At 35.8% G+C, this 16,340-nt stretch overlaps 1 protein-coding gene across 6 annotated transcripts in view; it reads right to left on the reverse strand.

The window, feature by feature from the left end:
• The window catches only part of PLCE1 (phospholipase C epsilon 1), a 144,025-nt gene that overhangs the window by 56,853 nt on the left and 70,832 nt on the right, over nucleotides 1-16,340 (reverse strand). Inside the window, exon 1 of one of the 6 annotated variants that reach the window (XM_085555159.1) lies at nucleotides 15,344-15,446. The exons of the other annotated variants lie outside the window; for them this stretch is intronic. Coding sequence (XP_085411285.1) covers nucleotides 15,344-15,362 — 19 coding nt within the window. The 5' untranslated portion in view covers nucleotides 15,363-15,446. Of the gene's footprint in view, nucleotides 1-15,343; nucleotides 15,447-16,340 lie in introns of those variants that run through there. 6 annotated transcript variants of the gene reach the window in all.

A 16,340-nucleotide genomic window follows, 5' to 3' on the forward strand; every position in this document is an offset into this window, starting at 1 on the left:
AGCTGCTGCCATCAGTTTTCTCTAAGCAGAAATTCAGTACTGGCATTCAGCAAATAAGCAGAATTAATAGAAAGTCAGAAGGAAAACAAATACCGCCCTGACTGTAACCACACAAATGTCACAAGTGTTAATCCTGCCCAAACTTACAGTTGCCAACCATTCAATTTGTACTTTGATAAAATCACGTCACTTTCCATGTGAATTCTGACCAAGTAAGGACAGTGGCACAGAATTACTTTCATCCAAACTCAAACACAGTGACTCTTAAACTGATATTTGTGCTATGCATTGTTACAGAGAGAATACACCCAGCAAAAAGCCACTTTCTTCTTGAAATAAGTACAATTTGAAAAGAGTAAACTTGCCAATAAAATGAAAGCTGACTTTCTGAGAAGTCTGGTGATTTGACGAATGAGGTAATAGGATTTGTCTTTGTTTTATTTCTAGGCTGCTTTTCCTTCTGTGCATATTTTGAGAAGAAAAAACAAGAAGTATTCTCTATTACTCAAAATCAGTGTTTTGAAAATGGTAGAAGTGAAAGTTACAATCATTAAACAAGTGTTCTCTCTCTAGAAGGCTACTGGGAGAAGATCCTGTGAAAACCAAGTGTTCTAAAGCAGAAAACGGGTTTCAATAACCACAGCAATAAAAGTAATTATTGAGGATATTATGACATCTTATTATTCAGTTGATAGTAGACCAGTAATAAACATTGTGTCCATGAAATTATACTGCTGAGATTGAAATTATACAAAATTCTTAGGGGATTTGTTTTTTCAGTCATATTGAAAGGTAACGTGTACTATAAGTATCTGCACCAGTAAAAATATATATATATTCCCACTGTAACTCTATCATGTAATAATTGGATCTTAATAGAAATGTTTTTAGCAAACAATGCTACATACATCATCCTGACTGTTCCTCTGCAATGTGCACTACATCTACAACAAAAAAATGAAAGAGAGATAAAGGTGAACAACTGTGAATATAGACGATATGGAAGGTATGTTCAAAAAATACAATAAAAATTTTCCCTGAACAGAAAACACTTAGATATGGAAAGTATGGCAGTTTAATTGAACACAAGCTTCAGATACAGATCATTATAACTGAGATAGCACTATTCTGTGGTCTCTCAGCTGCAACCTATCCCAGTACTGTAACAACCACACCAATAAGTTTATTCATTTCCTGTTCCTCTGCTGTATAATGAAAAACATCTCTCTATCTCTTAATGAACATGAATTCACTGCCATCAATTCTGAGTGCAAATAACTCACTCCAGTATTGAAGGGCAAATATTAAATTCAGTAGGAAGGTTGCCATAGAACAGGATCAAGGGCAAATTCAATTTCACTGCAGAAATAACTGCAATCAGTGGATCCTATTTATTCTGCAAATTTACTTATGAGTCAAGTAATCAAAAACATTGAAGACCTACAGGTTATCTCTCAATATCCCTAAACCAAGCAATATGAGTTACCTCTTCAAACTGTGTGCACTGTAAATTAATAACAGGGAAGCTGTAGAACCATAAGGCATTCATGATAAATAAAATTGGAGCTTAGTATGACCTAAGCATCAGTGAGCAGAAGATAATACTCTGAGAAAAGGGAGATTCCCAAATGGAGATTTGAAGATTAATTTACCCAGGGTCTGTAAGGAAAATAATCTGCTTTCAAAACAAGTAACATCACAGACACACTCTGGATGCACTTTTCCAGGTTGGAAACAGAAACAGCAAACTTCACAGCTCATTTGTGTATAACTGTTCTGAGTTTAATTTGACTACGGTAATAACAAGACAACTGGAGAAGGGGCTCTCGCAGTGCTGCAGTCATGAGTTGTCACAGCAGGCCAGATTGGTTTCTACATTGGTTTCTACAGAGCAATGGGGAAAAGGTGGACATCACCTGGAGAAGTCAGAATTTTGCTGGAAACATATCTCTAAGGAACTGTCATGCATCTATATGCAGTAATGCCACCTATTAATTCCTATCGAAACTACAACAGATAAAGAGAGCATGAGAACACTGCAGAGAAAATTCTCAGCTACAAAATACTACTTCTCAAAACAGTCACCCCCACTAGCTATGCATCTTCACCAGCAATAAACCAGTGCAGACATGCTGGCAGAGGTGACCCACTGTTGTCACAGTCACAATGCTGTCACTCAGTGCTCACATCCACTGTTTGGACTCCATAAACATACAACAAGCATCCATGAATGTCACTGAGTGCCATTTTTTCCACATGGAGGAATTCAGTGACACATCTTTGCTTCATACACACTTCCATGACAGAAACCATTGTGTCAGACTGCCCCTCTGCTGCCATCTGTCACATGGCAACAACATGTAACAGAATACTGGTGGGATGGTTCAGCCTCTACAGCCATAGCACCAACATCCACATCTGATGTTGAGGGCCAACATAATAAACTAGGAGGCATTATGTTCAGAGCAGCCTTTGTATTTCTATTCAGGCTGAGACTGAGCAGTCATGAAACCCCTAGAGAAGACTTGACAAAAGACAACATCACTGTGAGGTATAAGTGAATTAAACTACAATTGCATACTTCAAAATCCTGACCTCATGAACTGAGTAGCACAGTGGTTTTGCCAGAGACAAATACGTGCAGCGCCTGTAACCCTGGCAGCAAATTACAAATCACTTCTTGCTTTAGGAAACAGCAAAGGATTCTGGTTTGAAAAGCAGGCTCATCTGTACTCTCTTACAGCATCAGTCAAACAAAATCCCAGGGGGAAAAAAAAAGAGAAGTTGTGAATAGCTGGAAATACTATCTTCCTTCACCCATTCTGACTCAAAGTGAATTCCACTAAACAAATGGCATAAGCAAAAGGACTGCTGAGACGTGCTTACACCTAGAAAATAATAACTGTTTCTCTTTTGTTTTTACCACAAAGGGGATGCATTCACTGTCACAGGGCAAAACTTATGCACAGAGAAGCATTAATTCACGTTCTGAAGCTGTTTAAAGAAAACCAATATGAAGACTTAATTTATATATTAATGTTGAATTAACAAGTACATAACAGTCCTTAGGTTTTTCAGATGTTCCTTCTGACATGTTTGAACTAAAAAGCCATTTAAACACTGATTTAATTTAGACGACTTGTGTATAATCGAAATATACACAGTCTGACATACTATACAGATGGAATTTAATGTGAATTATAACCATGAGTTCACCTGAGACTGTCTCCAGCATCCATGGTGTACAGCTACAAGTGCCTTGTGCAACTACATCTACACTGCTGCTCAGAAAATGGCAGTGCAGCCCAGAGTCATTCACAGAAATATTGTGCTGCAGAGAAAAGATGAATTTGGCTGCTTGTCTCTGAGTTACCACATACTGTCAACATGTTTAACCAAGCATTTCCAGCTCCACGTGCTCTTTGGCTGATACTGGTTACAGCTCATAGAAACAGTCACCGGCCTGTCCATAAGAAATGCATGAGTTGGTTTTGCTTCCAACTGTATTCTCACCGGAAGAAAAAATAGGATGCAAATAGTATCTTTTTAACAGTGATTTTGACTATGTCAGAGCAGCAGCAGATCACAGAAGAACTCACGTTTTGTGCTAAATTTCCTAATTGCTTTCCAGTTTGGGGCAGCTAGCAAAGTGCTGGGGACTGTGTTCTGCCGATACACAGGGACAACTAGCAGTGCCTCCAGAATATCTGCAGAAGAATCAGCGTGGTACTATGGGTTAGACCAGACAGCAAACATTTCTAGTGTATTTGAAATAACATGCTCTGAAAATAGTGACTGAACAGATAACCACCGAAGCAAATGGCTACTTTAGCTACAAAGGGCACTTGTTCTTATGCAAAATTTGGCTGGCACAAAGGTTTGTTAACAGACCTTAAGGAAGGATGAGCCAGCATATTGCCAAAAGTCTGAAGAGATCCACCACTTACATGTTTATTCAGAAAGCAGCTTTATTGCTTCCTGTCAACATGCCTGGCCACCTGATCCGTGATAGTTCTGGGTACCTTCACCTCCTACTGAAGCTCATGAAACCACATATATCCTGATTTCAGAGTATCTGCCTACAGAAGGTTAATTACCAATTTAGTGGATCAGTAGTGAACATGCAGTCAACTGGTTGAAAACTAGATCCCAAAAGCTATTAGACACCAAGGCATCTGCCTTGCTGCATCTCACACAGCAACAGCAGATTTAAAAGGAACTTCTAGTCACACTGGGAAGTGACAACACTACAGTGCAAAGATGACAGATTTCACTATTATTAAGTCAACATTTTTAGAGATGCTTTAAGGACCAGGGGATGGATAAGACAATTCAGCACCCTAACCACATTAAACATAGAATTTTGACTAAACTTCAGGCCAACAAACCTAGTAAGGAATGCTAATATACCGGACATGTCAAACTTAAAAATATATATTTTTAAGCTAGTTCTGGAATTATTCATTATTATTTATTATTATTCTATGTTTATACAAAGATTACATCTGGACCGTATATCAGGTGATGGCAAGGGTCAAAAAGCTTCAGGAATTATTGACTGAAGTCTGAGTTCTTCTACAGTGAAAAATTCTCAAAGACAGAAGAGGAACAAAAAGCTTAAGGGGCAGGAGCTTTCCAGTAGTTTCAGATGGTTCCTAACTTTCTCATTGCTCCATCACAATATTAAAAGAAAAGGAAACCAAACACCTCTGTTTCAAAGAGGAATTTTTCTTCAACACATGAACTGAAATACATAAGCCATGCTCTCTGGGGCATGATTTGAATGCCAGCGCCAGCATAACTCTATATCAACCTCAGCATCGTAGATTACAAGAACAAGAAGTGTATGCTGAAATAAAAATCCCTGTTTAGCTAAGCCTTAACATGTCAATAAATAGACACTATGCAAATCTCACTTGAAACAATAAAAAGGATTTGTACGTTGAAAGATTTTATGAATATACAAATCCAAAATCTCGTTTGGATCAACAGGACATACAATTGCGGGGTGGAAGAGGAACTTAAATGATTCCTATTTGTTTGTTTTGTTAAAGCCCAAGATATTTCTTTTATGCTGACTGTTTTTAAGAAAAGAATTTTACGGGGCTTAACATCTAAATGCTTTCAAATTATACTAAAATTTCATCTACTATAACAGCAGTTAAGGATGAACACCTCCCTGATTATAACAAGGCAATGTTTTGGTTGTCACTTTCTATCCAGCCTACTCATGAGGACCATCTCCCTCTTCCAGCCCTAACCTCAATTCCTCTGCCTTCCATTTTAAAATCTCACTGTGGCTTAGATTATTACTATACAAAATGGAGCTTGGATTGAAGCAGTGGTGACCATTTAGTTGAAATTCTTCCTATGGAGAGATACAGAAGCGCTAATCTTCTGGTAACCTGTGATAAGACTGCACTGTCAGTGATTATCTGTCACACCATTCAATCTTGCTGCCTTAAATCATGCTGTAATAGAAGCTACTGTGAAGAATTTCTTCAGCAAATTAAGATGCTCCATGCTCAGATTATGGCTATTGTGAGCAGAAAGAAATTCTGCCCATATGCTGCCAGGCTTGGTGTTGAACTGTTCCTGATATTTCCTTATTTTCCTGCAGTGAAATCTCATCAAGAATACTCTCCTCTGCCAGCCTCCTGGACATGTTTTCAGCAATATTCTGCTTTCACATACACTTCATTAATCTTTCTCCTAAAGGCTGGCACATTAGCAGCCTATCAGAATTGAGCTTCTGGCAATACGGCAACACATTAACTAGCAGGACAACTCTGTATACAGCTTTTGAATACAGATTCAAAAGCTTTTAAAATACTGGATAGAAATACAGCATACTACATGGAATGTTAAGTTCAAATGCTAAATAAACACATATATAAATTACTAGATTAATTACAGTACCTAAAAAGAACAGCTGAAAGGGAAGACTTATGAGTTGACTTTGGAGAAAAATAAGCGTTTTAGAAAAAGAAATGCATGATTCCCATTGCAAAAAGAACAAGTTTCTGCCTGAGTTAAAGCAGAACCCAAGCTATAACATCATCCACAAAAACTGATACAAAATACTTCCAAAATCATAGCACAGTTTCTGTGCACTGACAGAACAAAATAAAACACATATATCTCTGAGTTAACTTTCTAAAAGAGAAACATCTAATGGTTACACAGAGCACAAGAACTTCAGATCAGGTTCCAATATTTGAATATTTTGGACAAGATGGATGAAAATTAATTTTTTTTCAATTTTTTTTTTTCCCCCACATAGATACAGTGGGGAAAACAAACAAATAAACAAACAACTCAGGTACCCATTTCACCTGAAGCTTATGATCTTAATTTTCATACCTACCTCTTTCAAATTTTGAAGCCAAATGACAAGTAACTGCAGTAAGTCACAGCACTCATAATGTAAATAACTGTAATATCACAACAACAGACATCCTGAATGTCTCAAAAACGCATCTTAGAAACATTCCTTTCTAGCCTGGAGGTGCTGGATTTCCTCTGCATTTACTTAATAGTCTGCTGCAACTCGCTCCTCAGCTGCAGAACTTCTAACAGCCATCACAAACACAACCCCAAAATGTGTTTTTGGCCTTAAAATCCTCAGGAACACATTTCACAATAAACACCATCCTTCCTACTTTGGTCTTACCTTGAAGGCCAGGCTACATGCAGCCACAAACTCTTCAAAGACATAGGGAAAAGATAAGTATATTTTCCTACCTTGCCCAGCTTCTCGAATAGCACAGATAATAGGAAAGCCTAAGTTCAAGGAACTATTTCAATGAAAATTATTTCACTCTAGAAAACAATCATTAAATACAGTCATTTAAGGTTAAAATGATACAAAAGCTCTCTACAGCTTCAGTGTCACACACAGTGAAGCAAATAGCAAAACTGCCCATGACATCAGCAGTAAAAGATGAAGACTAGAAGCCAAACTGAGAAATTGATTTTAAGGACAACGGTGTCAAGGAATAAGGTGAAAATTAAGCGTAATTTGATAAATGCACAGTATTAATGATTAATGTATTTTTCTTTTTGAATCTTCGTATAAATATTATCTGATGCATGACAGATGCTACCAAAGTTTCCACACAAACCAAAAGAGGCAAATCAGCTGCATAAGGTATTTCTGCTGTTATTCTTAGTGATTATTGGTATAAAATGAATTCAAGTCATGTCCAGTAAAAACAAGACTTGCTTAAATGTTCCAAATTTAAGCCCTGAAGTTAAGCAGTGAAAGAATTTTAAAGGAACGTAATACACTTAAAAAATGTTTGATCGATTCAGAGGTTTCATCACTCTGGACTGCTCTCGGCATTTACACAAACAGATTCCGATAATAACATTAGTTTGAGATCTGTCTTCTATGTAATTATTTCACGGAGAAAGGAGAGAGAGAATAGAACCCCTAACAGAAAACACTCTTGACACTCAGTTGTCCTCAAAGTGATTTGCTAGGAAATTACACTCATTCTTTATGTATTATATTTTTTCTGAGACAAATTCAACTTATGGTCCCTGAAACTGTAGAAGAAATGCTCCAACACCCATCTTTGCCAATTTTGGGAAGAACTCTGTAACTCATTTTTTCTGTGGGCTCTGAATACTCCATGATGTGAATATTTTGTAAATGGGAGAATCGTTGGTACCCAACACTTTCACATTTTGAACGAAAATAAAATTCAGGAAATCTTTCTGAGTTTAAAATAACAGCAATAATAACTTACACATAATAACCCCTAAGACATTAGACATGCCTAATTCAGAAGGTAGCAGGATGTATTAACATATCAGTCAACACAATGAAATAGAACATCATTAAGCCACTGTGATAATAATTTTCTATTACTTAAGCCTGCAGTGGATAGCAGGAAAAACCCACCAAAATGGTATGGTCTTTCAAAGTGCTGTTATAACAAAGTACCTTTTATAATAGAACCTAGAAAGATTCTATACTGCTATAAAAAAAAATATTTATTACAGTGCAGTAATTCCACTTCTGGGTTCAAAACTCACTAAATACAGGACAATCAGAAAGGAATCTCATACATGACTAAATGCATGAATCAAGGACACATTTAAACAAAATACCAAAACATAGAGAAAAATGATAAACTGGAAGTAAATGAATTGGTTTCACAACAGAATGAAGGGCCATTTAGCACATAACAGCCATTTAGCACTTTATTATTAAAGAAATGGAACATGAGTGTTTAAAGAAATTCAAAGAGTATTCACAGAGATCGGTCAAAAAGAGAGGAGGTTGTTTTAGAAGGGGAAATAAATACACAATAAGCAAAAGGGAAAACCCTGAGAAACTCCTCTTTAGTGACCCAATCAATACATAGCTGCATTTATTTCTTGTACTGGGATTTAAGTGTGATCTATCTTCAAAGCTAGTATTAAAGCAGGCACATCCATTAACTAATGCAAAAGCAATTTTGTATTATACAGGCACAGCCTTGTTGAGTTAAGCATGTGTGCTTTAAAGGAATATACTTGGAGACAGAATAAAAGGTATTTTGGCTTAAAAATTATTTTAACAAGTAATAAATGTCTTCGATGTTTAGAGGCATACTGAAAATAATAGAAGAGGATATAAAAAGAAGAGGAACAACCAGAAACAGGTTTTACTCCATCTCTGAGATGCATGATATACTGGTCTAAGTTCTACAAGTACTTTTCTGATCAAAAAGTTGGCAACTTCAAAAATGCTTTAAGAGGATTTTTTAGTTTTTTAAATATAATGGTCATGTAACATGTTTCTGTCATACACATTCTGTACTGTACATTGGAAATACACACTAGTTGAAATCTTTGGAAGCCCTGAAATGTCTGCCAACCCAGGCAGTCTTTTTTCCCCCTTGCCCATTGCCAAATATCATACTTATTAAAATTATATCCCCGTAAATTTACAAAGCATGTTAATTTAAGTGGCTGGTTTAGTGGCTTTTTTTGATGTTATTGCTTTATTTTGTTTTGTTTAGCATGTAGACTTAAAATGTAGCCCAGGAACCCAGTCAGAGAAAATCAAAGCCTGTAACTGCACAGGAATTAAATCTGATTTTTGTCCTACCATTGTTTCAGAAGGGAAGTAATTCAGTTCTTTTGCTTCTAATTTGGGGGAAAAAAACACCAATGTCTCTGTTTTGAGCAGCAGTCCTCCTGGTTATCCCTCTCTCACATTCCTTCCTAAGATGCAATGTGAACATACGTTTCTAGTGTAGAACAATAATTACTACAGCTCTCATAGCTAATTCTGAGTAAAGAACAAAACCGCATAATGTGTTTACACAAATGAAAGAATCTATTACATATTTTCTTCCTTTCAGAATGCAGTTTCCAAATTTTAAAAGGTAACTGCAGGAAGCAGATTTCAATGTAAACATTTAATTAAAGCAAATACCAGAAAACTTTCAAAAGATTTTTAACAGCATGCATTCTTAGCAAGTTTGGTTTCCTGTATGAGCAAAATGATGGGAAACTAACAAAAATAAGTGCATTAATTTATGAAGGATTAGCATCATTTCATAACTTTCCATCACAGTAAGACATGTATGTGATGTTATATCATGTCTGTATGTGTTCTAAACTAAAATCAGCAAAACCTGTGTTCAGGCCATGTCAATATGACCCTCTCACTGAACAGAGAGCCCATGAAATGTAAGGACACTTTGTTCCTGCAGCCATATCCATGACCTCATCACTTCAGTACGAACCATGACAGCAGTGCAGTCCAGACACAGCCAGGTACCTACCCAGTAGTCACAAATTTTACTACAGGCAACAGAGAATTTAGGGTTAACTGTAAAATTATGTATAAGCAGCAGCATAGCTGGGTGGACAGAAACTTCTTACATGAGCTCAGAATGTAGATGCTACACAGACATCACTGACCATAACTCTGACAGATATTTGCTATGAAACAAATGACAAGGAGAAGTTACAACAATCAAATCATGATTTAAAGTAATTTAATCTAGACTAGACTGACTTTTGTCAAGGATGGTTAGATGCAATGAAATCAATCCTGATATGACACGGAGGGAAGAATAATTCTTAAAATTTTATTAACTCAAACATAAAAATGTACTGCATGAAATCCTGACTCCACTGATGTCACTGGCAATTTTGCTACCAACTGACAGGGCCTTATCAAAGTTTTCCTCATGTTGTAAACCCTACTGTTAGTACTCTAATTCTAGTCACATGTGCGCTAGCAACAGATTCTTATGTTCAACATGTACACCCATGACAAAAAGACTATTAATCACATCAAATACTCGACTGTACAGCCAGTAAGTGTAAAAATGAGAACACAGTATACACTGAGAAAATGTATCATTATTTGTGAACATACACCTAGTCAAGATGATTTCTCTATTTGTGAAATTACTTGTATTCTGCATAAAATTAAAGCCCTCAGCATACATTTAAAATACTTCCTCAGGAGAATTAATTAGCATTAAGTAAAGTAAGTAAACAAGTAAATAAAAAATATTTTCCCAAATAAAAAAAAATAGATTCTGAGAAATTCTAGTTATTTTATTTCAGAACAGCATTTGGTTTGAACATGCACATGTTGTATTTAATATAGTGTCTTAAGCTCTTTAAAAAATTAGCAAATGGAAGAGCAACTTTAAACTTCCATAGAATACAGAGAGGTGACCTAAAATTACAGTTGTCAGAAAATACTGAAGTTTTTTCTAATCCTGTATGAAAAGATAAATTTCGGTAATTGAAAGGTATGGCGGTATTAACAAACTACAGCATTTAAAATTACCCATAAAAGTACTGGAATGCAAATATATTAGCAACACAGTAAACATACCTAAACTGTAAATGAACTTAGAATATCTCAATTGAATTAAATAGTCAGATCCATGTAGATTAGAGCAATCACCAAAAGATGCATAAGATTCTCAGCTGCTCCAAACATATTTCAGTAGATGCATTCATTCATATAATGCACTCATAATAGTGACCGGCACATGAACCACAAGTTAAGTCTTTTGGATATTGCCTCTCTACATTCAGATCCACTAAATTTAATTAAATTGTACAGCTGAATTACTTATAGAGCTACATAAAAGTAGATAAAAGTTGATCTGCAAATTCATTAGAAGAATCAGTTACAACACATCTGAATCATTAATTGCCTGCTAGAGTCATAGAGTATCTGGCATGGGCCCAGATCTGAGCAAATGTGACCAATTTCCTCTAAAGATGACTACTACTTCTAAAGTATGCATCTATCCCAATGGAAATGCCAGTGTGTTTAACAAACTGTGAAGTCCAGGAAAGAATCTATAGTCCTGAGACAGCAAAAATTCAGTGTAGCTTAATGAAAAACACTCAGTACAATCACAAGAACTGCTGAGATGTCAAACTGAAATTTTGTTTCTTTCCTCAGGATGCATTTGGATTACAGTGAATGAGCTTGCCTGATTTGGCCTTAGAACTCAAATGTCTGATGATTCAGAAGCTTAAGACATAGAAGGATTAGTGAAATACAGCAAACTGCAGAGAACAGAGCCGACACACTTCTGGAAGCTGAGAATGAAAACAATAGACTACACAAAGCATTAAACAAACCTTGACTTTGTAAACACAGATTTCAACATGCATAGCTTTCCTCAGTATCACCTATTTCTTCCTACATTATATATGGAAGATTCAAATGCTACTTATCCAAGAAAGCTTTTTTACAGACTCAGTAGTGAGCTCTAATTCAGCCATGATTTTTGTTTGTTCAGTTTGTGTTACTTGAGAAATAGTATAAGCTGGATTAGAAGGGATATGGCTATACAAAATTAAGTTCAAGCAAACGGAGCATAATTATATAGATTATACTGTTGTCACCAGTATGAGATTATTTATTCCTTTCTCATTTTTTTCCATGGGATTATCCACCTACTACACAAAAGCTCTGCTGAGCAGTCACAAGATTATTTAAGTTTTATTTCATGAATTGTGTCTTTGTCACTAGCCTTGAGCAGACTGTACTGGAAAATATGTTTGCCAGCCTTGCCAAACATGAAAACTTCATATCAACTACACTGTTCACAAAATGCCTCAGTCTTGCTTTGAGCCGAGGGTTAGACTAAATACAACGCTAAGAAACAAAAACCAAAATCCCTCATTTTCTTTCTTTTTTCAGACGGCAATAAAAAGGAGATGGCAAACCACTGATGATGCCAATAACACGGTATCTTTTCTGTTTTCTAAAGACATGAGCAACAGACAGAGCATGCACAGAAAAGCTTAAAAGTTATTCTAGAGCTGAGCTGTAAGAGCAGAAGGATTTAGCTGTAAGAACAGAAAGATTTAGAGCAGAAGTGCAAAGCTTTAGTACACTAAATGAAAAACAAGAGGCGCTTTGACTGTAGTATAAATATAAGCATTTCCAGCAGGGATAACATACCAGTTTTTAAAAACTTTAATTCAACAGCAAAAAACACAACAAGAATAAACTGTTGGTACTTGATGACAGACAAGCTCAAATGAGATACAAGTCACATCCCTATGACTGTGAGCATCAATCACCACTGGAAAAAGCTGTGCATGTGGATGGTTTGTTCTAAGTGTTCCTCCGAAGGCTTTGCATGAACACTATTATCTACCAACTGCTGAGCTTAAAATAGAGGCTACTGGGTTAAAACATATTACATTTTATAAAGGTCGTTTGACTATAGCTAGAGGTATCTCTATAGGCTTTAAAATTTATGAATTGCCTTGTTTTCCCTATCATGTTCCTGTAGCCCTCCTTTCTTATAATGTGCCATAATCAATTCAATGACTGAATGGCTGCCCAGAGTCCCATCTTGCCTGTCCTTGAGTGATTCCAGTGATGGGGTATCCACACCTTCTTTGGCCCATGTTCTTTGAGGAAAGTGTTCAAAGCTGGTCACCAACTGTGAGAAGACAGGTGCATGGCTTTTCTTCAGCTTCTTATTTTGTGCCCCCCCAGTAAAAAAAGCATGTAACCAAAATATGCCATTATTAACCAACTGTGAGTCTGTGAGGCACTGTAATCAACAAGTGGCTTTTTGCCATTTTTCATCAGTCCTGCCACTCTGACAAAGACTGAGATTTTTTTGTAACAGCAGGAGCAGAAACCTTTTACCTTCATGACTCCAAGACTTATTTTGTCATTGAGAAATAATATAATACCGATCATTTTTACCATCAATTAAGAGGCTGCAATTTCCATTTCTTCATTCAGAAGTAACAGAACAAGAGCAATTTTGTTCTCATTAAAATAAATATGAATTTTCATACTATGCAAATATTGATTTTCTTTTTCTTTTTTTTTTTTTTTTAGAAATTGAATTTGAAGACATAATTTTGTATTAATGAGTACGTGACAGTTTTTAGTAAGTCTTATATTTACAATTCCTTTACCTATGAAGAGAATTATGTGTTTAAAAATGATCTTTTCTACATCATGGAAGTAACAGAAAAGGATATTACAACAATTTGAAACCTAGATGAAAATGTTATTTTTAGTGCTCATTTTCTCTCTTAAAATATTATTAAATTTAAGTAGTAACAAAATTATTTCATAGTACTTTAATGTATGACACCACAAGTAAATTCATAAAATATTAACTGCATTGTCCTTGGTTAAGTACATGCCTATGCTGAGCACAAATGATTATAATAATAATAATAATAATAAATTAAATAATCAGGAACTGAAGCAAATTCATTCTTTTCTGACCATTCTAAACATTTCTTGATGACTTTTTTTCAGCAGAGAATAGTGAGATTGTAAAGGTGATTGGGGCTGGCAGGGGGAACCTAATGTAACAGCATCAGATCTATCCCTGTTCTAGAAGATCTGAACACTCAGTTTCATAAAGAAACTTGTGTAAGTGCATAAAACCTGTCGTACCCACTCCATGGCGATATAAAATAAAAAATATTTAACTGCTGTACAATTGTTTAAAGCCCTTAAAAGTATTCACAATAAACATTTTAAGATTCTTCTAGCTTCATATTATATTTCCAGTTCTTTTATTACTGCTTTGCCATTTTGTAAGCAAAATATTTTCAATTCATTCTTGATAAACATCACTGGTGATTTACCTCTTTCAGAATTATTAAAATGTGCAGTAATGCATTTTTATACATAACTATTTCCAAAGAACATGCTTAAACACTAGAAAATGTTATGAAGTCCCTTAAACAAAAACCAAACAAACTATGCGCTAGCAAAAAAAAAAAAAATCTCATAATGACTTATTTTCTAGAAAATGCATGCATTATTCTACTTCAAATCAAAACCAAAACATTACAAATCAGCCAAAAAATGCTCAAGAGCATGTTTTTTTCCTGCACGTTCTAAATCAGTGAAGTTAAAATAAAGGTGTTGACAACCAACACAATCATTCTGTTACAACGAGATACCATCTCTTTCGATGGTGAATGTCTGTCATAGCCATTATCTCACAGTCAGTTTAGGGAAACAGGAGGGTTAGCATGTAAGACATTCCTCATACAGAGTAAAATGTGATTGTCATTCATTCAAACTACACACAATAGCTTCATATATGTGAATATAGGTGTTTCTTTATGGCCAATCAGCAGCAAAAGTCTTTTCTATATGCTACTATGCCTTCATTCCATTCAGAAAGAAGAACATATACCTTAAGAATTCACAAAAAACAGACTGGTTACTGGTATGTGTACACTCAGTATATGTATATACTCGTATATTGAAGACTAAAGAGCAAAAGTTGGAAAAGAAAAAGAGTAATCAAGAGTAGATTTACATGAGAAAATAAGTTACTAACATATAAAACTTGAGCCATTCATGAAATGTAAAAAAAAAAATAAAAAAAAATACATTTCCTGTTTCTAGTGCTCTTAAAAATCTCATTATCTGACATTCCTCTTTACTTCAGCACTTCTTGCAAGACACTCACTTTTATAGAATACAAAACAAGAAATGTCACACGACATAACTTGATATTGAAATAGTTGCAATGTGAACCACATAAATGCAAAGTATACCTAAACTACTTATAAATGCTGATATTATGCTCCACTTCAAACGAGCTGAAATATAAAATACACACTTAAAACTGAGAGGCATTTTTATTTCGTATTGTTTATATTAAATCCCTTCTTCGTTTTCCATGTAGCAATAGTTCTAAGAGTCCTTAAAGCCCTGTTATTAAATGTAGACATTATAGATCCAAGATGAGATTAGAAAATGTCCACCTAGTCCACTTCTAACTCTGAAAATAAAGCTATCATTTTGTTTTAACTACCTAAATATAACTACAGGCCAGAGAAATGTAAATCTTACCAGCAAAAGTGTCCTCCATTGAATCTCAGATTCCTCCTAAAATGCCAGCAGAGCAGGTACTTCCAACACCGTCCAAAGCCTGCGCGCTGCACTTGTCCAAACTAACAGTCAGGCAACAGCTGCTCAGTTTAAAGCTACAAACTGTGGCAAAATGCATAACTGACGTGCCTTGTGTAAGCCATGAAGAAGACATGCATTTGGCTCGCTTGCTGAAAGGTCAGGTTACCCACCTCCCCAGATAAAAGCTGTAACACTGGGACTCGAATGGAAGGAAGTTTACAAATTAAGGAGTAGCGTGCATCCTGCTAAGACTAAAAGCATTTGATTTTGACAGTAGAGTTATAAACAAAAGCCATTTTAATTCTGCTGGATTTTTGTCCTTAAGTATATTAAGAAATAAGAGCCTACACCCAAACTTTTGCACAAGTTATATTTATATCAGTGTTGTTTAAACAGGCCAAAAGTAATAAACTGAGTTAGTTTTGTTTTAGGAAACTTCAGACGAAGCATTACAAGAGCAGCGGCATGGATTTCTTTATTAGTGAATGCCCTGCCTTCACAGCTCTGCTGTGCTCCGTGCTGCAGCCTCCAATAAAACCAGCAGCGCTGGCTGCAGCAGGACAAAGGGCTATGACTTCGGCAAGGATCCAGAGAAGTTTCTTTGAGAGGCATAGAAGAAGAAAACCTTCCTGAGGCTTCCAGAAGAGCAATTAACTGTAAAGAAATTACAGATTGTGGGACTTAAAAAAGACAGCAGACTTGGAAGCTGTCCTCATGTTGGCAAGCTACGTGGGCACCCAAACTATGCCTTGATCCAAGCAGCCATCCATGTCTGGCTCCTGAATTTTTATGACTTTTCTTCATTCTGACCTTAGCCTTGTCTACATGCAGTTTACATCACTTTCACAAGCAGCAGGACTACATCAGTGAAAAACTAGCCATGAAATTTGCTAGAGTACACAAGGTTGAAAATCAGTACACCGCCACTAGAAACCTT

This window comes from Coturnix japonica, chromosome 8 (genome assembly GCF_054131305.1).
Source record: "Coturnix japonica strain WE chromosome 8, WE-NBRP24, whole genome shotgun sequence".
NCBI classification, from domain to species: Eukaryota; Metazoa; Chordata; class Aves; order Galliformes; family Phasianidae; genus Coturnix; species Coturnix japonica.